Raw genomic sequence first — 26,144 nt, 5'->3', positions numbered from 1 at the left:
ATGGAATCTCATCTAAATCTTGGGATAATGATTATGCCACCATTATTGCTCCTCCGGCTAAGAGGCTGGCATCTAGTAGTCAAGTGTCCTAGGGGAGTTTTAGCTGTGTGGTTGGTTGGTGGAAGATGAAATTTTTATTTTCATTTGGTAGTGTCTGTAGCTAAAAGACAAGACAACTGACAGGTTATTAGACTGTTGAAAGTAGGAAAAGAAAGACGCCCGATTTGTGAATTTGGGGAAATGAAGTCTTAAAATCAAAAATATGCAGTCGAAAAGTGAAATATGATTTCCTAAAGAAACAAATTAACCTGATTTACAGATAGAAAAGCCTCTATAAATAAAAGAAATACTGTGTCTCCAATAATACCTTAGCTTTGCCTTTTATATGGTCTAAAATGTTATCAAGATTTCATTTTTTATCAAAAAAGGGGGGGGGGGGCTTTCATTTTCTAGTACACACTGCCAGTAAAAGAATTCTATAGTGTGTTGCAGTAAATGGACTGAAATCCTGAATTGGGATGAATTGGGGCGCCTGGGTGGCTCAGTCCGCTAAGCATCTGACCTCTGCTCAGGTCATGATCTCCGGGCTCATGAGTTCCAGCCCTGCATGGGGCTCTGTTCTGACAGCTCAGAGCCTGGAGCCTGCTTCAGATTTTGTGTCTCCCTCTCTCTCTGCCCCTTCCCCGCTCGTACTCTGTCTCTCTCCCCTTCAAAAATAAATGAACGTTAATTTTTTTGTTTTAAAGAATGAACTAGAACCTGATTATATACGCCATGTCAGAGGAGCTAGACTAGATCCCAGAAAACCTTTGTCCTTTGTCTTGCTGCCTAGTACTAAAGTATCAGACCACAGTTAAACCAGAAACATTTGACACCAAACCCGAGGACACACCGCAGGATTTAGAATCACACTTTACAGGTGAAGAACCTTGATTTCAGAGAAGTGGCTGCTGGAACACTTTGGTTATGTAATAGCCAGAGCTGCTTTCAAAAGAGAAATGGCCTTGAGCTAAATGAGGAGAGAACAACACCTGGCCTTCCTCTTGGGTTCACAGCTGTGTAGGGCTAATTAGGGCAAAGTGTGGCACTGTGATCCTCGCGGTCGGCCAGCAGCTCGCCAGGGCTGACAGCCGTCCTCCAGCCTGCATTCCCGGACTGGGCAAAGTTAGGGAAGCGGGCGCCCATCCCCTGTGCCGCAGTGAGAAACTAAGGAAATGAAGCCCAGAGCCCTCTGGCACTCAGGGGGGCTGCCACCGTCTCACAAGGCGCTCGCTCCCTGCGCCTCCTGCCACCGTCGGCACCACGGACGCTGCAAGACGCGCCCCTCTCCTTCCTCTTCCTCCGGGGCCTCGGGCAGGAGCTTCGCCCCACACGACTCTTCTAGTCCAGGAGCCCCCACCGTGCGCGAGCCCCATCCAGACCATTCCATTATCCCGGGATTCTGCTGGCACTAGGGAGCTCGCTCGACCGAGGACTCCTCCGTTAAGATTGCTTTAAATAAAGTTTTCGCCATCCAAAAAAAAAAAAAAAAAATGGAGGTGGTTGGCTGGGTGGGAGCTATTTCGTCTCCAAGGGGTTAGCCAATGCACGAAGGGGCTGAAAGGCGAGAACCGCGGGGCCGACTGGCGATTGGTTACACAGGAAGCCTGTCTGGGTCGTACCACACTTCCTTGGAGGGGTTCTAGAGAATGAGAGAGGCTAGGTCCTTGCTTTTGAGTATTTCCAGCACACACATGTAATTATTTTTACTTCCAAGGATTTCTTCCTGGATACTGTGGGGCTAGCCTATGGGAAGCAGGAAAAAGACTTTCCCGGACATTTCCCCATTTCCGACTCCGCAGTACGCCAATCCTTCTCTCCCAGTCGTCTGCGGAACCCGACGGCCCTGCGCGCGCGCGCTCGTTCTCTCGCGTGTGTACGGCGCCGTGCTCCTGCAGCCAATCAGGCCGCGAGGTCGCCGCGGTCGCCGGGTTCGCGCGCACGCCCTGGAGCGGAGTGGGGGTGGGGGCTATGGGTGAATGGGAGAGTGAGCGGGGGCGGGCGCGGCGGCGCGAGCCGCATGAATGAGAAAAACGTGCCCCGCGCGAGACGTCGCGCGCGCCCGGGACGGGGAGCCAATGGGAACGCTGGGAGGGCTCGAGACCCGGCACTGAGGGCAACGGCCGCGCGCCGGCTCGAAGAGGAGCGTCGCCGAGCGGGAGCGCGCGTAGCAGGGCGGGCGTGGAGCGTGCGGGGGCCGCGCGCGGCCTCTCAGAGGCCGGACGGCACTGCCGGGAGGCGGCGGCGACAACGACGGCGGCGGTGACGGGAACCGCGCCGGGGGTGAGTACCGGGGACACCGGCCCCTGCGGAACCGGAAGTGCCGGGCCAGGGAGGTGGGAGGGGAGAGTGACCTCTAGGGAAGGGGGACCGAGAAAGGGGGGAGGTGGTTTGAGGCCCCATTCCTGCTCCGGGCCGGGTCATCCAACTGCAGCGGGACCCGTGGGCCCCGGAAACGGACGACGAGTAGAGGCCGGGGATCCGCGGCCGCCGGGGCTCTGGACGGGTTAGTGCCCGGCCGCCCGGTCCTGGCCCGGGACCCTGGTCCCTGCGCGCCTGGCGCCCGGCCGCCGCCCCTTCCGCCCCCGGTCCTGCGCCCCCGGGCTCTGCCGTCTCCCGCAGCCTCGGTGGGCCCTGCGGCCGCGGATTCCGTCTTCTCGGTCTCAGCCAGCTCTGCCCCGTATGGTGATTCTCCGTCTCCAGCTCCAGGGTGGCGACTGGGTGCTGTTCCCCTTTTGCCTCCCTGCATTTCAGGTCCCTTGCCCTCCTCTGCTGATACTTATTTTGGCTCAAGCCTCATCCTGTTACCTGTTCTCTCGCATCCGTCCGCTTTCTCCCCCTACCCCCACCAGCTGGGTGCTCCGTGCTTTTAGTACTTTGTACTTTTTGCTAGTGGAGCTCGAATGTGTTGGCCAATATTTTACCTATAGGTCTCTCTTTGTGGGACAAAGGGGTGGAAAGTGTTTTACCCACTTGGCCAAATGAAAACACTTTAACGAGAAGTAAGAAAGTGATTTAAAAGTTATGGAAGGAGGTGTAGGATCAGATATGTGTTATATTCTGGTCCTTTTATTTGCGTTGGATTTTTCACTTCCTGGTTAGTACCATTTTGTCTAGGTTGATCTTATATTAGCATCCCTGTCCTTTTGTCCCAGTATCTCTCTGTACTCCATCAAATCTCTTCAGAATGCTCATAATCACCCATTTTTAAAAATCCGCCTGATGCTTACAGGAATTGTATTGCCATACATACGTACCTCCTATGTAGTAACACCAGTATTAAACTTAATGCTTGACTCCAGCCAATATCTTGACATGTGGATTATTCCATGATACCTTGGTTGCTTTGTGTTCAGATTTACTATATTGCCCTGTTAGCATTACTTTATTTCGACAAATAATACTTGTGTTATGGTAATACTGCCCATACCCATTCGCCCCCTTTAAGGAGGTACCGACTTGTGTTAAGCCTTTATAGCGAGCCCTCTGTAGTTTGTTTTACATATACATATTTCCATTCGGTAGATTACTCTGTGTCTGCATGTGTCATACACATTCTTGTACACCTTTCTCATGCTGGTGTGGATCCAGACTGCTGGCTGTGATGAACCACGCTCACCTTGCAGTCTCATCCCTACTGCCCGTAGCACATTCTTCTGTTAAGACTTGGTGTGTGTTTATTATGCCGAGTAAATTGTTCAGTTTTTGTCTTCTCCCTTTTCACATATGTGCCCTAAAGATTTCAGATGCTGATCTCTTTTGTTTCCCGTCACAGTTACTCCCCAAATTGCATGGCCTTTTATGACCCTGTGACCCTGTATTGCTGTGGCAATATGAGCCCATGTGACTTTTTTCTTGTCAGAAAATACAATCTGAAATAACGTAAGGTGTCTAAATGCTATTACTTCGGGTAAAATTTAAGCAATGCAGCTTTCTGCCTTCTGTACATCTTTGGGCTTTTGAGGGGTAAGTTTAATAGTACTACCCACAAACCAAGAATTTGCTTCTCAGTGTTTACAAAGTTACTCAGGCCTAAATTGAGACGGTTGGGCTTTCAGTCCTATAGAAACTCAGTGCTAAATAATCATAAAATCAAGAGCTAGAGGGGATTTATCTTTTTTAGGCCTTAAACAATTTCTTATAGTCTCTAAGTGTTCACTGTATTCTAATATTGCTGTTTGGCCCTGTAAAACTCTGTTTTTTTAAGGAAAGAGGCAGTGAATCTTGAAGGAAGGTGCCTTTGCCTTCCATACCACAGGTAAGAGAGGAAGCGGTAAATTCCAGGGCACATTTGTATCTTGCTGTCTGAATCTTCTGACATTTGAATCTCTGCCTTTGGTATTAAGGGAAATAGCAGACTGCTTCGGTCAAATAAACTTTTATTTTTTACCTATTTATTTATTTAGTTAGTTAGTTAGTTATTTTAAAGTAGGCTCCACACAGGGCTTGAACTCACTACCTTGAGATAAAGACCTGGGCTAAGATCACGAGTCAGATGCCTAACCAACTAAGCCATCCAGGCACTCCTGAACTTTTATTTTTAAATTCTAACTTAAGTAAAATTTTTGGTCTTCAGATTCCAAAATGTAGTCACTGGGCAAGTAGTGTAGTGGATGAGAAAGTGGTAGAAAGGCTTTGGTTTGGCAAAGGGGCATGTGAACTCTGGTTCTTAACCTGACTGTTCAAGCGATTAAGTAGAATGGCCTCAGGCATTCTCTAGCCTTCAATTTTATGGAGTGGGGTAAGGGACTGTGTCACCAGATAATGTGAGTTAAGTGCTTTGAGATCACTAGATGAAAAGCATCCTATAAAATCCAAAGTGCTGGTGTTATTTGGGTACTACCGTCAACAGAAATAATTGTTACTCTTAATCATATGGGGAATGTGGGGCACAGTTGAACTTCTGATAGGCCAGTGTAGGAATAAGGTGTTGAATTGGCAAGAACAGGACCAGCCCCTATGGTTGACTCGGAGTCTCATAGAGAGTGGCTCACCTCTCAGTTCAAGGACATTTCTCACCCAGGTCCTTTCATGGGTTATTCCAGCAGACCAAAAACTCAGCATCTGCCTCTTCAGGGTTATAACTAAAAAGCATAGAGAGATAAGAGACAGAGACCTACACAGAAAGGAAATGAGACATACTGTCCTAATTTTGAGGTTACTTTCTTCTTTTTTCATTGTTGCAATAAATACTCTCTTTTTCCAAAGAGAAGTCTCTTTTCTAGGACTGCCCTTCACCGCGGTGCCCTTGTATGTTTTTAGATTTTGATATTCTTGATATTTGTTACTGCCCGTTGGTGTCAGGTGAGACGCACCCCTTATAAGAGCTAGTTCTTTGATGACCTTAGGCCAGTGAAGCCATGTTCTTCTTTCCAATATGAACAGCACTGAGAAGAAGTAAAGATTGTGAATCCGTTGTTCTCTCAATTCAGAGTCCTTTCCCACCTGCACATAAGTGAAATCTATGCCATAAAAGGCACTTTTTAAACAGAGTAGCCTGTGGGGTTTAGTCATGATGTTTTCAAGAAATTCCCTGAAAGAATTTATCTGATAAAGGTATTTTTTTTTCCCCCAGGTGAATCACTGTAACCCAGTTGAATTCTGCATCTAGAAAGCCCAAGACTGAAGAAGAAAGATCAGAGACATTGACTAACCTGGAAACAGGGACTTCTTTGGAACTTTGGTTTCATCATCCACAGTACCCTTTTAAAACTATCGTTGAGTGGCATTGATTTCTTCATCTTTTTTGCTTGTTGGGAAGAACATGGCTTCAGGGATTTTACGTTTCTCCTTAGTTTTGCATGAACTTGATAGGAAACGGAGCCCTTAGGGGGCTTGGGAATGACAAGAAGAGATTGAAGACCGACAAGCTCGCTTGCATGCGCGTTCTCTCTCTCTCTCTCTGTTTTCCCTCCCCCTTCGAAGAAAAGGATTTGCAACTCAACCTTGTAACAGCTGCTGCCAAGCTTTAGCCATCAAGAGAAAATAAATAAAATTAAACCACCATTGCTGGACTACAGACCCTGAAGTCAAGGTGTGGGAGTGGTGGCATTGAGGAAACTGCCTAAAAGGGACGAGGACCGTAGTGAAAACCGCTTCTCCTCAGAACTGGAAGGGGCCTCAGGTTCCCTTTTGGATTAAAATAGAAACACAGGGCGCATCTCTCTGAGGGGCACCTCACATCTTGTGGAGTGTGGTAGTCCTGGAGGTGCTATAGTGTCTCCTCAGAAGACTTTTGCCTTGCCCGAGGTGTTCTGCCCTGCCTGACAGTCTCCCCTTCTTGCCCTTGGAAGACTTGCTCCATCCATGAGCTGTTCCTCGATCTGTCTGGTGGCCCATGTTCTCCACCCGCAACCATTTGCATGTGTACAGCCTGCTGTTTGTCCCCTCTTTGTAGACTGTACGAGTTGTGTTTCTTAATCTCTCCTTCTGCCTTGTTCTGGGGAGGTGGTTATTCATCATTTCGAATCACCTTTCCCCCTCCCATGTGCTTTCCTTCATTTGAGATCTTTTGACCTTTGGTTTTATTTGGGAGGGGGAAGGGTGATACTTTCACAATTTCGGTTTCCCCTGGTTTCCTTCTGTGCTCTCGTTGTCCGCTGCTTCCCTCATCCCATTTTCTTGTCTGTTCTGCCGCTGTGTGGGCCTGGGCTATGCGGCAGGGCAGACCTCCCATCAGAGCTCCAACATGCCCGCAGAGTCTGGAAAGAGATTCAAGCCCAGCAAGTATGTTCCAGTCTCCGCAGCCGCCATCTTCTTAGTGGGAGCTACGACCCTCTTCTTTGCCTTTACGTGAGTTCTCCCCCAGTGGTGGTATCTGGGGGGGGCATTCCGTGGGAGGTGGGGGGGGGGGTGCGGTTTCTCTGGAGTTTTGCCAGTTACTTGCTAGGCCTGGGTGGCTTGGTGTCCAATAGAGGTGAAAACAAACCTCAGAGACCTGGGGAGACGAGTGCGAAAAAGCCTGTCCTGTCAGCCTTGCTATGTATGAATTGTACTCTTCTGAATCCCCTACCTTTCATTGCTTCCCTTCCTTTGGAATCACAGATGTCTTTGTGTTTTCCTATCCAGCTCCATCACGAGATGATCGTGAACTAGGAAGGAAGTAGGAGGAAACCACCAGAGAGGCTTGAAGCAGCTCAGGCAATCAGTTCTGTGAGAGAAAGAACCAGACTAGATGAGAGGTTTTTCACAGAGTAATGGCTTTTCCCCGGGCTCTCTGGAGCTGAGCATACTGGAGAATTGCAGGATTGATTTAGAAGATATACCAATGAGACAGCTGGGCTTTTTGTGTTACTCAGATGGTTTTCTCTGTACTCTTAAGAGCCGACGCCTGGAGAAGTGAAGGCCACTGGGAAAGGGCAGGCTTTATTTAGGAAGAGCCCTGGCGGGCTGCCTTCACATCCCTCCCTGCTGAGGGGATGGCAGTAATTCTTGCATTCCCTGGTCCTATTAGGAAGAGCCGTTGGCATCGAAAGGTTTCCTGCTTAGGGTATTCAGACTTTGTTCATCTGCCGGTCGCTGGAGGAGACTGATTGATCTTCCCTCATCCTGTATTTTAGCTGTTACCCACCTGGCCAGCCTCTTTGCTGTTACCTGTTTATAAATTAACGTGTACCCGGCTTCCGAGCCTTAAACTGTTGAGTCACTGAGTTAGTGTTCTAGCTGTAGCTCTTGGAACAATCAGAGCATGCTAGATTTTCTGGGGAGTTCACTTTGCCGAGATTGAGGCTCAGACCTAATTGTGAGGTGTTGTTGAGAGCAGTGTGAGGTTGCTGGCAAGAGGAAGGAGATGGTTCGACGGGATAGGGAATAAAAGCAGTTTCGACTCATTAAATGAAAAATGAAGCAGGAATTGCTGGCGGTGGGGGGAGAGGGGAGCAGTTACTATTATGCGGAGAAACCTAGAACTGTTATTAAATTCGAGGAGGGGAGGAAGACCACCCCCCACCTCCTGCCCCAAGTTGAGCTTCAGATGCCAAAAGGAATTCTAAAAGATTTGTGTTGCTTGGCTAGTAGAGTCAGTAAAGCAATGATGTTTTTCTGTTGAGTCTTAAACAGGGAAAAAAAATGAATCTCTTATCTGAGGTATGAGCATCTTCCAACTTTCACCTGTTCCTCTGGAGGCTGGAGGATTCTTTGGCCCTCAGCTCTCCAGCCTGAGCATGCCTGTTGAGTCCCTCAAGGATCTAAAGCAGCCCTACTCTTCTCTGGCTTTACCTCTCATAGTTTGTCTCTCTTGCTTAAATTCAACATGTTCAGTATTGTCCTTTTTTATTTTATTTTATTTTTTTTTTAAGTTTATTCCTTTTGAGAGAGAGAATGTGTGTGAGCCAGGGAGGGGCAGAAAGAGAGGGAGAAAAATTCCCAAGCAGGCTCCATGCTGTCAGCACAGAGCCCGATGCGGGGCTTGATCTCCTGAGCAGCATCTCCTGACCAGGAGTCAGATGCTGAACCGACTGAGCCACCCAGGCACCCCCAGTGTTCTGTCCTTCGTGCATTGATTATCGAGAAGGAGGTGTGAGTCTTCAGTTAGACTTGTTTTGGTTTCTGCTATTACGGCCAGCAAGTAGAATCAGCATTTTTTTTTTTAAGATTTTAAAATTTTGACATAATCTCTACATCCAACATGGGGCTGGAACTCAGAACCTTAAGATCAAGAGTCTCCTGCTCTGCTGACTGAGCCAGCCGGGCTCCCCTTGAATCAGCATTTTAACCAAGGGATGTGTATATCCTTGTGGCAGTTGCGGTGCTGTGTCAGGAGGGATAGATTATAAAACCAGGTTGACACCTTTAGGCCTGCTTAATTCGGGAGGGTCTGTTTTCCTTCAAAAGGCACAGCCTTGGGGCAGCTAAGAAATTGAAGGGACTCACAGAGCGGTTTCTTTCTTCTAACCCACCTATTCCTGAGATAGGGCAGGCAGAAGCCCCATTCTTATTTTGTTAATCTGGAGCCATTAAAGTGCTTGGCTGGTTCTACCAGTTTCGCCACAAAGAGTTGTCCTGACATAGGCATTTTCTCAACTGATAGTTGAAGCTATTTAACCTACTTTCTCATTCCTTGGTGCCTGGAAGTAGGGGCCCTCCTAATTCCATGGTGTCTCAGCCCCAGGAAAAAGAATTTTGGACAGTATGGACTTTGGAATGACTGCCTCCAATCCAGAGTTCGAAGAAGAGCCTTGTCCTAGCTGGAGTCTCCCTTGGCAGTTTCCTCAGGACCAGTTTCTGGGCTTGTTTCTTCCCCATGGAGACAAACACCCTATTTCTCTTTATCACCTACCTCTTGGTACCTGTGAAATTATCATCTTTTCCTTTTCATCTGACCGTAGCGGTTCCTCTGTAGGTGTAGGTCTGGGCTGAGCTGCTGCTGTTCTCAAAAACTGTTCCCCCGTGGCTTCTATCTCTTTTAAGGTTCAATTCTTTGGAGAACCTCCCTGTTTGAAACTATTTACAACCTAAAAAAGAATTTCTGGTTTCAGATAGACCAGAGGAAGACTCGTTTTTGTTTTTAAAATTTTTATTTTTAAGTAGTCTCTACACCTAACGTGGGGCTTGAGCTCACAACCGCGAGATCAGGAGTCAAGCGCTCCTCCAACTGAGCCAACCAGGCGTCCCAGGGAAAGGCTCTCTTTGAACCAGCTCCTATTTGGGACCCTAAATCTGTAACTGCTCTGTCCTCCTCCTGTTCTCTTCACTAGCCTGTAACTGTCTGTTCTTACATCAGTCTGAGTCCCAAGAGAGGATGACTTTGGGGCCTAGAGAACCTGAAGTGGGAGGGAGAGTCCCTCTCAGTCGGCTGACATAATTAGTGCAGGCATGTAGCCTTAGGAACTCATTAGGAACAATTTACCCTCCGTCTTTCTCTGTCAGGTAGGGAAAGCTGTGAGCAGAAATTATTGGCTGGGCTTGGTCATCAAAGGGTGACCTTGTGCCCTGGAAAAGCTTGAGTAGAACAGTTGAGGCCTTCCCTTCAGAACTCTAACCCTTCCTTCCCATTCGCTCAGTTTGCCCTGTACCAAAACTGAGCGGGAGAGTTATTGAGGATTCTGTTGTCATTCTTTTCCTCTTTTGCTGTCTGGGAAGGAGAGTGTCTGATGAAGGAACCCTCTTCCTCCCAGTTAGGTCCTAAATGCTGTGTTTAAGGTAATGGGTCTGGATCCTCATCTATCTTAGTTTAAGTCCCCTTTCGTGATTTGCAAGGGTGGGGGGCAGTGCCAGGTAAGAGGAATCAGCACTGTTTTGGGGGTCAGGAGACTAATTTTGGTAAAGTCTGTTCACTGTTGTGGAGCTATTCTTTGTGTAATGAAGAAGTTGACCTTGAGGAGTTTATTTAAGCACCATGACCCTTTATCCAGTGAGATCTTCCGTGGAAGCCCAGTGCATAAGACACGAGAGGGGGGCTGCTCTGCTTCAAGTGAGGCTGGTGTGGAGAGGCCCAGCCGGTTGGTGTCTCCTCTTTGCCTCTTTCGGGGATCCCTGAGTCTTTCTTAGGACTCCTGGCAATAAGGTTTGAAATAAACCACTGAATTGCCTCTCCTAAAATCTCCTTGAGCTGTGAGTTAAGTCAGCTAGTGTCTCTTTGTGTGTCTACTTCTCAAGGTGGAGGGAGGGCGTAGGGGTAAGATCTCTGCTGCAGGGGGTCCTCTGCGGGAAGGAAAAAAAGTCAGGGTTGTCCGGAAATCCATGATGGTCTTTCCGGTGTGTCCCATCCATGAGAGTGCTTTCTGCTGTTCAGCTCCTGCCTCTAGCCCCTCCCAACTCTTTTACCCACGGCGTTGGGTAACCTCAGTGCCTCTCCCTCTGGTCCTTTTTTTCTTGACTGCAGAGGTGCTAGCACCTGATTTGAGTGGGAGTAGCCTCGTGATTTAGGGCATTAATTGAGCAGTGGATGTTCCTTTTACTTCCCACGTTGTTTTCACATCCAGGAATAAGTGCCCAAGTCCTACATCTTGCTCTCGGCTGCTTGAAAGTGTGCGTAAAGACACCGCAAATCATGTGTTTTAAGAGAAACTTACCTACCTAGAAGGGGAGAAATTGTTTTCTCCTGGAATCTTGAGGATCCCCAGCGGCGGGAAGTGGAATATTCGTTCCAGCCTTGCCTCATCAACAAGGAGCAGTAGCCATAGACTATGTGCCAGGCATCGGTGGAATGCATAGACCTATGCATACTTCAGGAGCTTAGCGCCTCTGTTTTAAGTGTTCTTGAATTTCTAGTACCTCACAGAGGGGAAGTGGAATTAAGGATGAAGGTGGGGCTGGAATGATAATTGATGATGAGGGTGTTTGTTAATCATGTGGGTTTTTTTTTGGTGTGGGGGGATGCCTTCTATCCAGTGAATGCTCAATATTAAGACAGCTGGTTTAGAAAAGAATTCCAGGATCTTTTCAGATATGTCTCCTTCATTCTCATATCTATTATGTAGCTGAAGTAACACGATTGGAGTTCGCAGATTACCTAAGGCTACATAGCAAAGCATTGATTGAGATGGGATTAGCAGCCAAAGCTCCTTGACTCCTACTTTTTTCTTACCAGCAGCTTAACCATTTTTTATAACAGGGAAGTGTTAGAGAGGGCTTGGAAACAGATTTTCAGAAGTGTGGGGTTTTTTGTTTTTTGTTTTTAATTTTATTTATTTTTTAAAGTAATCTCCATGCTCAGTGCGGGACTCGAACTCACGACCCTGAGATCAAGAGTCGCATGCTTTTCCATCTGAGCCAGCCAGGTGCCCTGGGGAGTGTAGGTAATGAAACCCACTCTCCCTGAAAACAGGAGTACTGAATGGGTGGGCAGAAGAACCTGTTCTTCCTGCGTTGGTATAGGTCTGGGAGTCTCATCAGTGAGTCAGCCAGCCTTCTGGGCTACGGCCACTCCCTAGGCTTTGGAGCCCTGTGATTATTGCCATAGGCTGAGGACCAGCCCCAACAGCTCCTCCTCAGCTCATTCCTCCCTTCCTTCCATCGAAGGCAACAGATTCAGACAGGCCATTTGGAGTGGTCACCTAGGAATCTGGCAAAGTACTATAGCAACTGCAAACCTCTCCACGAGCCAAGCAGAGTATGGGATGTGGCAGGAACGGACTCTGTTCTTCACGCCTCTCCTTGGTGGGGTGTTCCCTCAGCTAGAGTGTGAAGGTTGGAAGCAGTGGGTTGGATTTCGATCTAGGGGCAGGTGCTGCCTGTGAAGTTGACTTACTTGCATCATTTCTAGTTGCTGCTCCTGTGGGGGTGGGCTTTATTTTGGCAACAGATACCAGAACTGGATTCTGGGGTTACACACTTCAGCCGGGAAGAGTTGATACGAAGTTGCAGGAGTGGGGCGCCTGGCGTGCTCAGTCGGTACAGCAGGCGACTCTCGATCTTGGGGGTGTGCATTTGAGCCCCACGTTGGGTGTAGAGGTTACTCTTAAAGTCTTTGGAGGGGAAAAAGAAGGTCGTAGGGGTGACGTCAACTATCCAGGGGTGGTGGTTGGCAGCACACCCAAGAAAAACTGGGTGATTTTCTTCACTTGGAAATGGAGAAACTGAAGAAGGAATGGGGTCAGAAAGACGGCCATCTGGGCCTTGGAGGGGCTGACATCTCCTCCTCCTTCACCTTAGTTTCCCTCAGGGATTGAGGAACCTGTAGTTTGTCGGAAGCTCAAGAGGCCACAGTGGCTACAGTTGTCCATTCTAGGAATGAGACTTTTAAATCATGGGCACCTCTGTGTTCTAAGGATTCCATTTCTTTTTCCCCTTCTAATTATCTTCCCAGGCTGTAGGAGTCCAGTGAGTCACCCCTTCTCCTCTTCCCCTGGCGGAAATCGAAGCGACAGCTAAGTGCTAGGGAGGGGCTCTGACCTGGATGACTGGTTTTCAGTTTCTCTCCCTCCCTCCTAAGGAGCCTAGGAGGTCAGGCTTTGGGTGGGGCTGTGTAAGGCCTCTTCTTGCTTGTATTCACCCCAAACCCTGCCAGAGTACGGGGACATCTTTTCTGAGCCAGAGAACTGCCACGGGATGAGGCTTCCGTGGGAGACGTGGCTGGAGTAAGACGAGAGCTGTGACGGAGGGTCTGTTTTCCCTTGAAATCAGGGCCTGCGCCTTGCTTCGTTATTTTGTTTCCCAGTTATGTGCTGACCCGCCAAGAGAAGCAAAGAGTTAATTGATATTTACTATGTAAAAAGCCTAGCACGCAATAAACATTGACTTACATTTTTTGGTTTTAATGAATGGCTAAATGGAATTTGAATAAATAGTTGGAGGTGGTCAAGACTTGTGAGATGCTTTGTGACCATCAGTTTTGGCTCTTATTAGTTTATTTCTGATTGGAGAGCTCAATTCCTGAAAATTGTCCTGATTTGTTCAGGGCTGTGCATTTTGATTTGATGGAGATAGAGCTCCTCTGTCAGCAGAATCCAGGGCTGCTGTGGATTAATTCTCCCGACTCATTTGCTGTCTTGTTCTCCTGGCCCCTTCTTCCTTTCTTTCAGTGAATTCTCCCTTTTCCTTCTGGCTGGTCTAGATAAAGGGGACAAGGACAGATGCTGTCCTCATTCTGGAGATTAAGTTCTCAGCCACAAAGCAGATTAGGGTACTTAGCCACTGTCTTGTAAGGGGAAGTTCTTCCTGAGCTGAGATAGGAGAGAGGGCACTTGATAGTACTGACAAAACAACCAGCGCATCAGATGTTCTGAAACTTCCAGCTCCCAGAGAAAGGAAGAGGTCTTATGGCGTTCCTACTCAGACTCCTGTCCTCACAGAAACGGCGCGTAGCCCTGGACTAGGGCACCCTTTTCTTCTTGTCTTCTGTCAAAGAAAAGTTAACCTAAAGCATATCTTTTGGTTTGGACCCTTGGAATATTGGATATGTTTGGCTAGTTTCTTTTTCCTATAGAATTCAGGGCTGATTTGTTCTGATACCTGCTCTCCCCCACCCCCGGCCCTGCCACTCTTCTACTTCACTTATAGGCCTCAAGAGGTCTAGTTCTGTGTCTTGATGGCTAGTCTTTTCTGTGTGTGGTCCCCCTGCCTCCCTTGAGAACTAGCTTTTAGTTGAATAAAACTCTCTGATGCAGGGAAGAAACTTTAGGCAGTTGAGAGTGGTTCAAAGCCAGCTGGGAAGAGGGAAGGGGAGCCAGAGAGGCAGGTGGTATCCCATGCTTTGTGCCAATGTGCAGGTCAGTGGGGCATGGCTGAGATCCAGCAGCCTGAGGCTGCTCGAGAAGGGAATGTGGCTGGTGTCAGTTACATACTTGGTCCCAGCTCTTGTGCCTGGCTAAAAGGAGGTGAGGACAGGTTCTGAAACATGGAAAGATTCACCGGGGAGGAATGAATCTGAAGAACACAGGTCTCAGTACAAGGGATTACAGTAGGAGAGATTCTGAGTCTTGTACCTTGATCTACAATGAGTGTTTCTGTGGGAAACTAGACGTACTTGTTGAGAAGGATAAAGATAATTTGAGACCGTAGAGGTGGCACACGCAAGATTTCTAGCTGTGGGGCTGCATGATTGGTGTCCAGAGTGGTGGAGCATCCCCTCATTTTCTTTATTATCCGTACAGCTGTCCAGGACTCAGCCTCTACGTGTCACCTGCAGTGCCCATCTACAATGCCGTTGTTTTTCTCTTTGTGCTGGCCAACTTCAGCATGGCCACCTTCATGGACCCAGGGATTTTCCCTCGAGGTAAGATCTCTCTCTCCTCTTGGAACCTCCTCACTACCTTTGAAAATTAGTGATTTTTGACATACACGTTTGGTCCCGGGCCTTAGGACTCCTAGGGGTTTGGGATACTTCTGTAGTCTAAGGCGAAAAGCGGGTTGGGGTCTTCTGGAATAGATGTCCTAACTTCTAGTCATGTGATTCACTTTGGGTCACCTCTTTGATTTTCAGTTACTCATTCATCAGAAATTCATTTCAAGCACGTGGGCTGGGCATTAGCCGTAGGCACAATGATAATCTACAGTGGATTAGACGGTTATCACAGTATGGGGTAAACTGGTGGGGGCATAGGCAGGGTTCTGGGAGAGCACAGAAAAGGGAGCATTTAGAGCTGCCCAAATAAATTGGGGAAATGCTGCGAGGAGGAGGCAGGAAAGACTTCAAGCGGAGGATGGCAGGGAAGTGTGTTCTCGGCTGAGGAAGCAGCAGGAGCCACGAATGCCATGCTTAGTGGGGTAGCAGACAGAGTGCACAGTGGGGCCAGACGGTGTAGGAGGTAAACCAAGAGCCAAATGGTGAAAGACTTTGGTGTGCTAAATTAATGGATGCTGTTTCTTCCTTTGGACAGCAAGAGGTCTTTAACTGGAGGAATCATGGGATCAGATTTTGTTTTACAAAAATAAATCTTATAAAAATGTACAGATACCTTTTGGGAGGCAATTGCAATAATGTAAACTAGATGAGAACTTGAATTTGAGGCTGGATTTATAGACTTTTTTTCAGTAGACTCAACAGAGTTCTTCATGACCGTTTGCTTATTGGGGGAGAGTAGGAGAGTGAAGGAATTGTCTAGGGTCGTCCCAAGGTTCCTAATTTGGGAGATAGTTGGATGCTGATTTTTATAAAACAAGATATGAGTTACAGGAATGTTGAACAGGTTTGGAAGGAAGACAGCCCATTAGACATGTTGAACTTGAGATAGTTATGGGTCATTCAGGTATAGTCAGCCAGCTGGCAGTTTGGTCACAGACCTGGGTCTCATAGGCTTCAGCCATGTGGTGTTTGAAGCAACGGGAGTAAGGTTGTCTAGAGAAAGTACAAGGTAAGGAAAGACCCAAGGTCAGATCTGACCAGCATTGACATTTTAATGAGCAGAGGAGGAGGAGGGGCCACTGAAGAGGGACTGAGTAAGAAGGTTAGTAGGAGAAGAAACTGCACAGAGTGGGAACTAATAAGAAAGGTTCACGAAGTTCATGATGGTTCACAGTATCAGAAATTCGATCCAGTATGAAAAACTCAGAACTGCCCGTTGGAATTTGTGATCTTGACGAGAATACTTGTCATAGTGTGTTTAGGTATGTATGTGTGTGTGGGAAAAATACAGGTAAATAATAAACCAAACTGCCATGGTTTGGAAGGCAGTGAATGGGCAGTGAGGAAGCAGAGTCCATGAATGTTAGGATTACTCTTTCAAGAAGTTAGAGAAGGCAGAAGATGGATGTCTTACGAAAGAGGGAGAGGCTTTTGGCCTTTTTCTTTTTTGTGTGCTAGAGAAGATGGAAGCACTCTGGTCACGTGAGGAGGTGGAACCAGAGAGGCGAGGGAGATGGTGGAAGAGAGGCCTTCCAGAGTGAGGGTGTGCTTTCCTGCGCACGTTGGAAGGGTTGTGCTTACAGAAGAAGCAGGCTGTTCTGGGAGAGGAGGTGAGAGTCAGGAACCGTCATTAGAGTTAGAAGTCGATAAGGGTTGTTGCTGATAACCAGTTTTTCTGTCAAACGTGAAGTTAGCTTTTAAGAGTGAGAGATGAGGTTTTCCTGAGATCATTGCACTCACAAAGCCTGTGTCGCTGTGCTTTGTGACTCCTGTCTCAAAAGATTAGTTGAACCGAAGGAACTTGGAGTCCCTAAAGCCAAAGAGGACTGTTTTAATGAGCCTTTAATGTTCATATATTAAATATTTATTGATCTAATATGGAAGGCATTATCGTGGTCATTTGGGATGACTTTTTTTTTTTTTTTTAAAGGTTCTTGCTTTCAAATAGCTCAGTGTGGAAGGACAAATAGGGATGACGTTTATGTGAATAAATGTCCTGTACTGTGTGCTAAGGTCTAAGAGTAACTAAAGAACCGTGTGGTGTTTTAAGAAGAGAAAGCGCTTGTTTCTGATAGATGATGGGTGTGGAAAGATCAGAAATTTCAAAATAAGTAGCATTTTAATTTTTTTCCTTTAAAAGGAAGCTTGTTTTATTTTTTATCTGTTTTTTTAATGTTTGTTTATTTTTTAGAGAGAGGGAGGCAGCGAGCAGGGGAGGGGCAGAGAGAGGGAGACACTGGCTCCGAAGCAGGCTCCAGCCTCTGAGCTGTCAGCACAGAGCCAGATGCAGGGCTCGAACTCACGAACTGTGAGATCATGACCTGAGCCAAAGTCGGATGCTTAACCGACTGAGCCACCCAGGCACCCCAAGAGGAAACTTTTTCTAAAAGACCTTAATAAGTAGTGAGTATTTATTATGCAGGAAGCATAAAAAAGAAATATATGACCTGTAATTACACAGCCCAAAGATAACTACTATTTATATTTCCCTTCAGTGTTTTGAGGATTTATGTATATAACATTTATATGTACCACTTATCTGTAGCAAACGTGTATGTGTTTTTGTGTCTGTTTTCAAAACGATCTTTTTGTTTGTACAGTTCTTTACCTTGCATTTTTTTACCTATCTGTATTGTAAACACTTCCCCAGATCAGTAAAAGTTGGAAACTTAATTTTTAATCCCTGCTCCTTCGTTTATTTAATGTTTCCTTCCCACATGTATTTTTTCTAGATTCATAATAAAAAATAAAAATTGTACACAGCAGATGAGAAGGCAAATAATGTACTTTCAGTTTTGAAGTAGGATCGTGAGTTTCTGATAGTTGAAAATTGAAAGGGCATTCAGGTAAGGAGAGTGTCTTGAGCCAGCAAACAATACTGAAATATACAGGAGATTAATAGAATAGGGGAAACTCTTTTGGGGAAGGGGTTTGTGCGTGGAAAAAAAGCTTGCTGTTAGTTCCTCTCTTGGATTGCTGTAGTTTTCACGTATAGATGTTGAACTATTATGCCGACTCTTTGTGTATGTGCTTTGATATGTAAATTATTTCCTCAAAAATGTAATTCGTAATATGTAAACCAAGTGTCAGCATACCCATGTCAGAGCTACCTCTGAGTCATATTCTCCCGAACCTCATTTCCCACCATGTTCCCGTTGCATTGGGTACAGAGCTGATCTCACGGTTTTAGTTACTAGTTCCTGTTCTCTCTTACCCATTAGACCGAATTCCTTGAAGGCAGAGGCCATACTTACATATCACTGCATCCCTCGTGCCGAGTCCAGTCCTGGCACCGTTGTTTTTAATTGATTATTCCTCTCTTGCAGCTGAGGAGGATGAAGACAAGGAAGATGACTTCCGAGCTCCCCTTTACAAAACGGTGGAGATTAAGGGCATCCAAGTGCGCATGAAATGGTGCGCCACTTGCCGTTTCTACCGTCCTCCCCGCTGTTCCCACTGCAGTGTCTGTGACAATTGTGTGGAGGTAAGCACCCTGAGTGGGGTCGGCCTGGGTGCCTACTCTGAGTTCTCTTCTTCCCGCCCTTGGAAGAAGAATTGAATCCTCTGGATTCTGGGCCATGGATGAAATACAGCCCTGGCTAACGGTCTGGGCCGTATGGAAGCTCTGTCAAAAAGTGTTACCAGTGATGTACACGCGAGGGGCGCCTGGGTGGCTCAGTCGGTTAAGGGTCCGACTTTAGCTCAGGTCATGATCTTGTGGTTGGTGAGTTCCAGCCCTGTGTCAGGCTCTGTGCCGACAGCTCAGAGCCCAGAGCCTGCTTCGGGTTCTGTGTCTCCCTCACACTCTGCCCCTCCCCAATTTGTGTTCTGTTTTTCTCTCTCTTTCTCTCAAAAGATGAATTAACATTGAAAAAAAAAAAAAAGGCTGTCCGCCCGAGAGGTAGAAAGCATAACTATTTGTCTGTTATAGGAGGGACCCCAAATGGGAATGGGCTTTCCCGACACCAGGATTCATAGCCCTAGCCTTCTGTCCCTTGACTCATCTTTTTGGTTATTGGTCCTGGCTTTGTGTTACTTCTTGCATCTACTACATCATGCAGTCCGTTGCATTCAGACTTTACAGCTATATTTCTCTTCCTGCTTGAACTGCTGCAGCCCTCGTCTTTTATTTTTAAACCCTTTTTTTCCAATCAGTTTTTACTTAGCTGGAAGCAGTGGTCTGCCAGATTTTCCTTCCAGGCCTCTCTTCTCGTGAATCTTGATGTTTTTGCAAAGCCTCTGATATTCATCCCTTTTGGAGTTCTTTGGTCACATTGGATAAACTTTGATCAGCTTCTGGGAGGTCTTCCTTACAGCTTGATAGAACAAGATAAACTGCATGAGCCTGTTGTTAATTTTGCAGCTGAACGGTGAACTTGATCACGTATTACTGAAAGTAAAACTTCAGTTCTGACATTTGTTCCTGCTGTTGACAGAAGCGATTTAGGGCTATGGTCCAAGGACGCTTCTCAGTCTTTCTCTTTTTGCCCCTAGGAATTTGATCATCACTGCCCCTGGGTGAACAACTGTATTGGTCGCCGGAACTACCGTTATTTCTTCCTCTTCCTCCTTTCCCTGACAGCACACATTATGGGTGTGTTTGGCTTTGGCCTCCTTTACGTCCTCTACCACATGGAGGAACTCTCAGGGGTCCGCACGGCTGTCACGTATCCTTCAAGGCCTATGGGTTTCGGGCTGGGGAGGGGGGAGGAGGAGGAAAGCTGAGTGCTGTGGTGGCGCGGGTCAAAGGTCACATGGCTATTGCAGGGGCCGGGGATGGTGGGATCGAGCCGCTCTGTTCTCCTTGATTCTTTGGCTTTAGAATGGCAGTGATGTGTGTGGCTGGCTTATTCTTCATCCCTGTAGCTGGCCTCACGGGATTTCATGTGGTGCTGGTGGCCAGGGGACGCACAACCAATGAGCAGGTACGGGGAGAAGGGCTGGGAAACCTCTGTAGAGCTGGACGCGGGAGTCTTAGCCCTCCAGTAGGAGCGGAGTGGAGTGCTTCCGTAGATGGCTGCTTGATGGGTACTTTCTGTGATGCAGTGTCCACGCTCCTCATGCAGGCATGAGCACAGAGCCATTCTCAGTTAACAACCATTTGCAGAATGCTCACTCATATACTGGACAGTTTGAATTCTGAGCTGATGGAAACACTAATAGACCTAGGCCAGTGCTCAGAAAGCTTCTAGAGCTGCTTAAAGGAAAACACTTATTTCCATGCACGTAATAGCAGTGACCTTACTTGCTTACGTGTATATTATCTGCGTATCCCCATTTCACATGAGAACACTGGGCCTACGGTCAAGTAGCTACCACGAAGTAGATGTAGGATTTGAACTGAAGACCCTGATTCTGGAGTCCGCATTCTTAGCCATGACAAGTAGAAGCTTCTTGACGGCAGGACTGTGTTTTACTCATTTTTTATCTCCCAAATGGTGGGTGCACAATAATTGATTTGTTTTGGCCTTTGGGGATCAAGGTCCCATCGTCTGACTGATAGGGCCCTTTTTTGCTCCTTCTAGGTTACGGGTAAATTCCGAGGAGGTGTGAATCCCTTCACCAATGGCTGCTGTAACAATGTCAGCCGTGTGCTCTGCAGTTCCCCAGCACCCAGGTACACCCACCCCTCTGGTCTAGTGTTCATTCTTGGTCAAAGCTTTTGTCTTTGGGCTTGTTCTAGTCTGGGGGCGGGGGGTTGGGTGGGAGACTGCCAGTTAGGGAGGGTTCTCTTAGAATGGGAAGTGCCTACAAGGGAGAGAAATGGCATCCTTTAGTGGACCTTCTGAATTCAGTTGACATTCCTCAGGTATTATGGTTACTCTCCTTTGAGAGTTCAGGGTGAGATTTATTGCAGAGAGGCTTGATCTAGGTATCTGCCCAGAGGCCTAGTCGTGGTGCAGTTCTTCATGGCATCTAAGAAATCAGTTCAGTGCTAAGCTTTTTGCTGCCTTGGTGAGACCGTGCTTGTATTTGTAAAAATGCTTAATACAAGGTAGGCAACCAATAGATATTTTAGAATGAGTGAATGAAAGCCGTCTCGCTCTTGACACTCAGGTACTTGGGAAGACCAAAGAAAGAGAAGACGATTGTTATCAGACCTCCCTTCCTTCGACCAGAAGTGTCAGATGGGCAGATAACTGTGAAGATCATGGACAATGGTATCCAGGGAGAGCTGAGGAGAAGCAAGGTGAGGAATTTAGGGAAGTAAAGTAGGTAACTTGGGGACTTGCATGGCAAAGAGATGGAAACTTGATTTTGGTTGACATTACTCTTAACGGTATTTATCACTCTCTGACTTGTGCTAAAAATTACTTAAGTACAGGGGTGCCAGGCTGGCTCAGCTGGTAGAGCATGCAACTCTTGACCTTGGGGTGATGAGTTCGAGCCCCACACTGAGAGTAGAGAGTTTACTTAAAATAAATAAATGAAAGAAAATCTTTTAAAGAACTAGTTAAGTACATATCTTCTTTTTTCCATTAGATTGTGGGTTCACTGACGGTAGAATTTGAGTCCATTCATTTCCATGTCTTCATAGGACTTAATGTAGCAGCTTCCAGATGGTAGGAGCTCAACAAATATTTGGTGGAAATGAACAAATAAGTGACAGAATTAAACCTTGTTGAAGACTTTTCTTTATCCGTTGTCATCCCCCAAATGGCTCTTGTCCCTTGTCTTCTAGTCCCAGTTTAGAAATACATAATTGGCGCCCCGGCGCCCCTCTTGTACTGGTTTAATTAATCCTTGGAGCTGCCCTTACACCCAGTTCTCCAAATCTGATTTTCCCTCGTTTATCCAGTCTAAGGGAAGCTTGGAGATAACGGAGAGCCAGTCTGCAGATGCCGAACCCCCACCTCCTCCTAAGCCGGACCTGAGCCGTTACACGGGGCTACGAACACACCTCAGCCTGGCTACTAATGAGGGTAAGAGCAGTGGCAGACGTGAGAAGGTTACTGTATGCTGTGGAGAAGACGGGCAGCCAAGGGCGGGGAGCCAAGGTTGGGTGGCTGAGAACACCCAACAGGTGGGCCTCGGGCCGCTTCTTTGGACAGCCAGGACAGGAGAAAGGGGATGCCACTTAGCTGTTTGCAGTGAACTGAACTTTTGTTGTTGGGTGGGGGCGGGGGAGGTGGGGGTACTGTCGGCCTTCAGATAGACCAAAGAACCTCCTAGACCTCTTTGGTGCATTCTGTCTCTGGGTTCTGGGCCGGTATGAGTCTTTAGTCTCGGCTGCAGCAAAGTCACGTTCCTGGGACTTTTCTGTTGCCGGGTGTATCTGTTCGTACCTTGTTCTCCCTCCGTCCTTCAAGGAGCGCTGGCCACATTAAGAGAATGGCTTGTAAAGCGGTGTCCCCGGGCCTTTTTTCCCGCAGATAGCAGCCTCTTGGGCAAGGACAGCCCTCCCACACCCACCATGTACAAGTACCGGCCGGGCTACAGTAGCAGCAGTACGTCAGCCGCCATGCCTCATTCCTCCAGCGCCAAGGTACTCAGTACTCTGTGAGAAGTAAGGCTCTGATGTAGGTCAGCTGTTCTGGGAAAAAGAATATCGGAGAAGGGAAGGAAGAAACCGAAGACATTTTACCAATTGTTGGCATTAATGGGCTTGAGTCTCCTTGACAGCATGTCCTTCAAAGAGGGGGCAACGTAGCAGACTAGATAAAAGCACTGATGATAGCACCGCATCTGAGTTCAGCACCCATCGTGGGCAAGTTACCTGACCTCTCTGAGCCTCGTTTTCTGTATCTTATTTCATATATTTGTTGTTTTATTTTAGATAACTTATAAATGAAATAAAATTATTTATTTTAGAGAGTGCGCGTGAGCCAGGGAGAGGGAATTTTAGGCACGCTCCACCCTCAGTGCCGAGCCCGACCCCGGGCTCGATCCCATGACCCTGGGCTCACAACCTGAGCCAAAATTGAGTCGGAGGTTTAACCACCTGAGCCACCCAGGTGTCCCTCATTTTTTGCATCTTAAAATGAGATACTTGTTCCAACTCATAGGTGTGCTTTAGGCGTTGAACAAGATGATGCGTGTAAAAGTTCTGAGCATACTGGCGGCACATGACAAATACTGTTTCTGACTGACTCTTGGGCCTAGGCTCTTGGGCCTAGGATCTGTCACAAGAGGAGGAGCGCTAAGAGCACGCTTTATTTTCTCCCTCAGTTGAGCCGTGGGGACAGCTTGAAGGAGCCAACCTCGATTGCGGAGAGCAGCCGCCATCCCAGCTACCGCTCGGAGCCCAGCTTGGAGCCAGAGAGCTTCCGTTCTCCCACCTTCGGCAAAAGCTTTCACTTCGATCCACTGTCCAGTGGCTCACGCTCCTCCAGCCTCAAGTCGGCCCAGGGCACTGGCTTTGAGCTGGGCCAGTTGCAGTCCATTCGTTCAGAGGGCACAACCTCCACCTCCTATAAGAGCCTGGCCAACCAGACACGCAACGGAAGCCTGTCCTATGACAGCCTGCTCACTCCTTCTGACAGCCCTGATTTTGAGTCCGTGCAGGCAGGGCCTGAGCCAGACCCACCTTTAGGCTACACCTCTCCCTTCCTGTCAGCCCGGCTGGCCCAGCAGCGGGAAGCCGAGAGGCACCCACGTCTGGTGCCAACTGGTCCAACGCACCGAGAGCCCTCGCCAGTCCGGTACGACAATCTGTCGCGCCATATTGTGGCCTCCCTCCAGGAACGAGAGAAGCTGCTACGCCAGTCACCCCCACTCCCGGGCCGTGAGGAAGAACCAGGCTTGGGGGACTCAGGCATTCAGTCAACGCCGGGCTCAGGCCATGCCCCTCGTACTAGTTCCTCCTCAGATGATTCGAAGAGATCACCCTTGGTTAAGACTCCACTGGGACGCCCAGCTGCCCCCCGTTTTGGCAAGCCAGATGGGCTAAGGGGCCGGGGACTAGGGTCCCCTGAACCAGGCCCAACTGCCCCGTACCTGGGCCGATCTATGTCTTACAGCAGCCAAAAAGCCCCACCTGGTGTCTCCGAGGCAGAGGAAGTAGCCTTGCAGCCATTACTGACCCCCAAGTAAGTATGAGTCCTTCCTGACCCTCAGTGGATTTTAAAGTTCGCCTCGGGGCCTACATAAGGTGTCATGACTTCACTTGTGTGCAGGTGGACTCAGAGGCGCCTGCTTGTAGATCGCTCATTTTGCTCACTCTCTCCAGCTGCCTGCATGGGCTATTCCTGTTAAAAGCCTAAAGAGCAATACTTTTATCTTCATCCTGTCTTCCCCAAATGTATTTATTTGCCTGAGAGCAAGTATTTCAGGTAGCCGCTGTTGGAGAGAAGGAATAAATAGGGGAGATAGGGCATCAGGTTTGTGTTAAGCAGGGCAATAAAATAGGTGGGAATGTTTGGGTAAGAAAGTATGCATGTAGAAAAGCACATCAGTTCTCATAACTTTTTTTTTAAGCTTATTCATTTTGAGAGAGAGAGAGAGAGAGAGAGAGCTCGAGTGGGGAAGAAGAGGGAGAGAAAATCCTAAGCACGGACCTAGAGCCTGTGAACCGTGAGATCATGACCTGAGCCAAAATCAAGAGTCAGGGGGTGCCTAGGTGGCTCAGTGGGTTAAGCATCCAACTCTTGGTTACAGCTCAGGTCATGATCTCACGGTTCTTGGGTTCGAGCCCCACATCGGGCTCTGTGCTGACAGTGTGGAGCCTGCTTGGGAGTCTCTCTTTCCCTCTCTCCCTGCCCCCTGCCCCCATCAAAATAAATAAATAAATAAACTTAAAAAAAATCAAGGGTCGGGCCCTTAACCCAGGCTCCCCTGTTCTAGTAATTTTTAAAACAGTCTCCCTTTTCTGTGTTTCGTGTCCCAGTTCTGATGACACCTATCTTTTTTCCTTCCTAGAGATGAAGTACAGCTCAAGACCGCCTACAGCAAATCCAACGGGCAGCCCAAGAGTATAGGCTCTGCCTCCCCTGGCCCAGGCCAGCCTCCGCTCAGCAGCCCCACAAGGGGTGGAGTCAAGAAGGTGTCAGGGGTGGGTGGTACCACCTATGAGATTTCCGTGTGAGCCTTCAGCACCTCCCTTCCGCCCCACGCCTCTGCGCCTACACCAAAGGGCCCCAGGTGGCCACCTTCCTTTCCTCAAGGGGCTCCCCTCCCCTGCATGGACATTTTTTTGAACCACCGATTCCAAGAGGATGAGGAGCGTTTTATAAAATGCAGTGGGGTTGGGGAGTTGGGAGAGTTGGGGCCCTGAGACTGGGGTAGCAATCCCCTTCACCTTTTAAGACCTTCCCTTCCTTAACCCCTGGACCAGACTCAGTGGACATTTGTGCAATTGCTCGCCCTGGAGGGAACCAGATCATTTTTAAACCAGAAATAATTTTTTTTATTATTGTTACGGATTCTATTTTTTTCCTCTCTGCGTTACCAGGTGTGTGTGTACATATATATATATATATATACATATATATATATTATAAATATCAAAGAAATTCTATATCTATCCTGGGATGGGAAAATGAGGGAGGGATATGTAGGAGGGGTATCGTACTCTTCCCATTCCTCAGACCAGCAGGAAAGAAGTGGGGACATCCATCGAAGTCTTCCTTTTCCAGTGGTTCCCTCTCTTGTCCCAGTTACCCACTAAGGAAACAGCACCCCCTGTTGTTGGTGCATAGTGATCAGGAAAGACATCTGGGGGAGAGGCGAGTCTGGGGTCTTGGTCAGAGGAGGGAAGGACTTGGAGAGGAGAGTTAGTTTTCTAGGCTCACTGGCACTTAGTTTCCCCAGGAAAGGGGTCACAGCCCCATGACTTTGGTGGTGGTGGGGAGATCAGGAAACAAGCTTGGCTGAACTCCAGAAACAATATTGGATAATCCCCCCTGCTTCTTGGGGGAGAGGGATTAGGGTGGGCTCCTTTAGTCCCCTCAGAGCCTTCCCCCAACTCACACAGTTAACATTATTTTTAAATCCAAGGCCGGGAGAGATGAATCCAAAAAGCAATATTTTTCATCACATGCCAAAAATGGGATAGAGAGAAGGAGCGGCAGGCCTAGGCCCCTCCGATTGTCCCTTGGGGGTTACCCCTCCGCCCACCTCAGTATGGTGCTGGGTAGTGGGGGTATCTGGGTTCTAACCTCTAAATAGGGGAGACCCCAGCCTCTAGACAGAGGCCCTTTTATTTTTTATTCTGATTAGCCATTTTAAACCAACAAGGAATAAAAAGAAATCCTGATCTAACCAGCTCCCCCTGACTTGTGTTATTTTGTCTGGTTAAGGCAGGGTGAATGGTCTCTGGTGGGAAGTTACAAAGAAAACTTCATAAGCTTCTCTTGTCCTGGCTCACCTTTAGGCAGGATTATAGTGAAAATAACTACTTGAAACGTTACAGGACAGGTCCTGTTTTTATTTTGGTGATTTA

The 26,144-nt window shown here is 47.8% G+C and overlaps 1 protein-coding gene across 1 annotated transcript; it reads left to right on the top strand.

Moving 5' to 3' along the window:
• The first annotated feature begins 2,025 nt into the window (after window positions 1-2,025).
• ZDHHC5 (zinc finger DHHC-type palmitoyltransferase 5) lies at window positions 2,026-25,968 on the top strand. The gene is made up of 12 exons (XM_027045019.2): window positions 2,026-2,322; window positions 5,615-6,831; window positions 14,574-14,695; window positions 18,091-18,248; window positions 19,259-19,431; window positions 19,587-19,689; window positions 20,290-20,381; window positions 20,822-20,954; window positions 21,564-21,687; window positions 22,138-22,250; window positions 22,934-23,793; window positions 24,623-25,968. Exons 2-12 carry the CDS (start codon window positions 6,728-6,730, stop codon window positions 24,786-24,788), a joined length of 2,148 nt encoding a protein of 715 aa, XP_026900820.1. The 5' UTR covers window positions 2,026-2,322; window positions 5,615-6,727; the 3' UTR covers window positions 24,789-25,968.
• Window positions 25,969-26,144: the final 176 nt, after the last annotated feature.

The sequence above is a fragment of the Acinonyx jubatus genome, chromosome D1, assembly GCF_027475565.1.
Source record: "Acinonyx jubatus isolate Ajub_Pintada_27869175 chromosome D1, VMU_Ajub_asm_v1.0, whole genome shotgun sequence".
In the NCBI taxonomy this organism is placed as follows: Eukaryota; Metazoa; Chordata; class Mammalia; order Carnivora; family Felidae; genus Acinonyx; species Acinonyx jubatus.
Note: the sequence above shows the minus strand (reverse complement) of the source record. Positions and strands in the feature narration are given on the sequence as shown.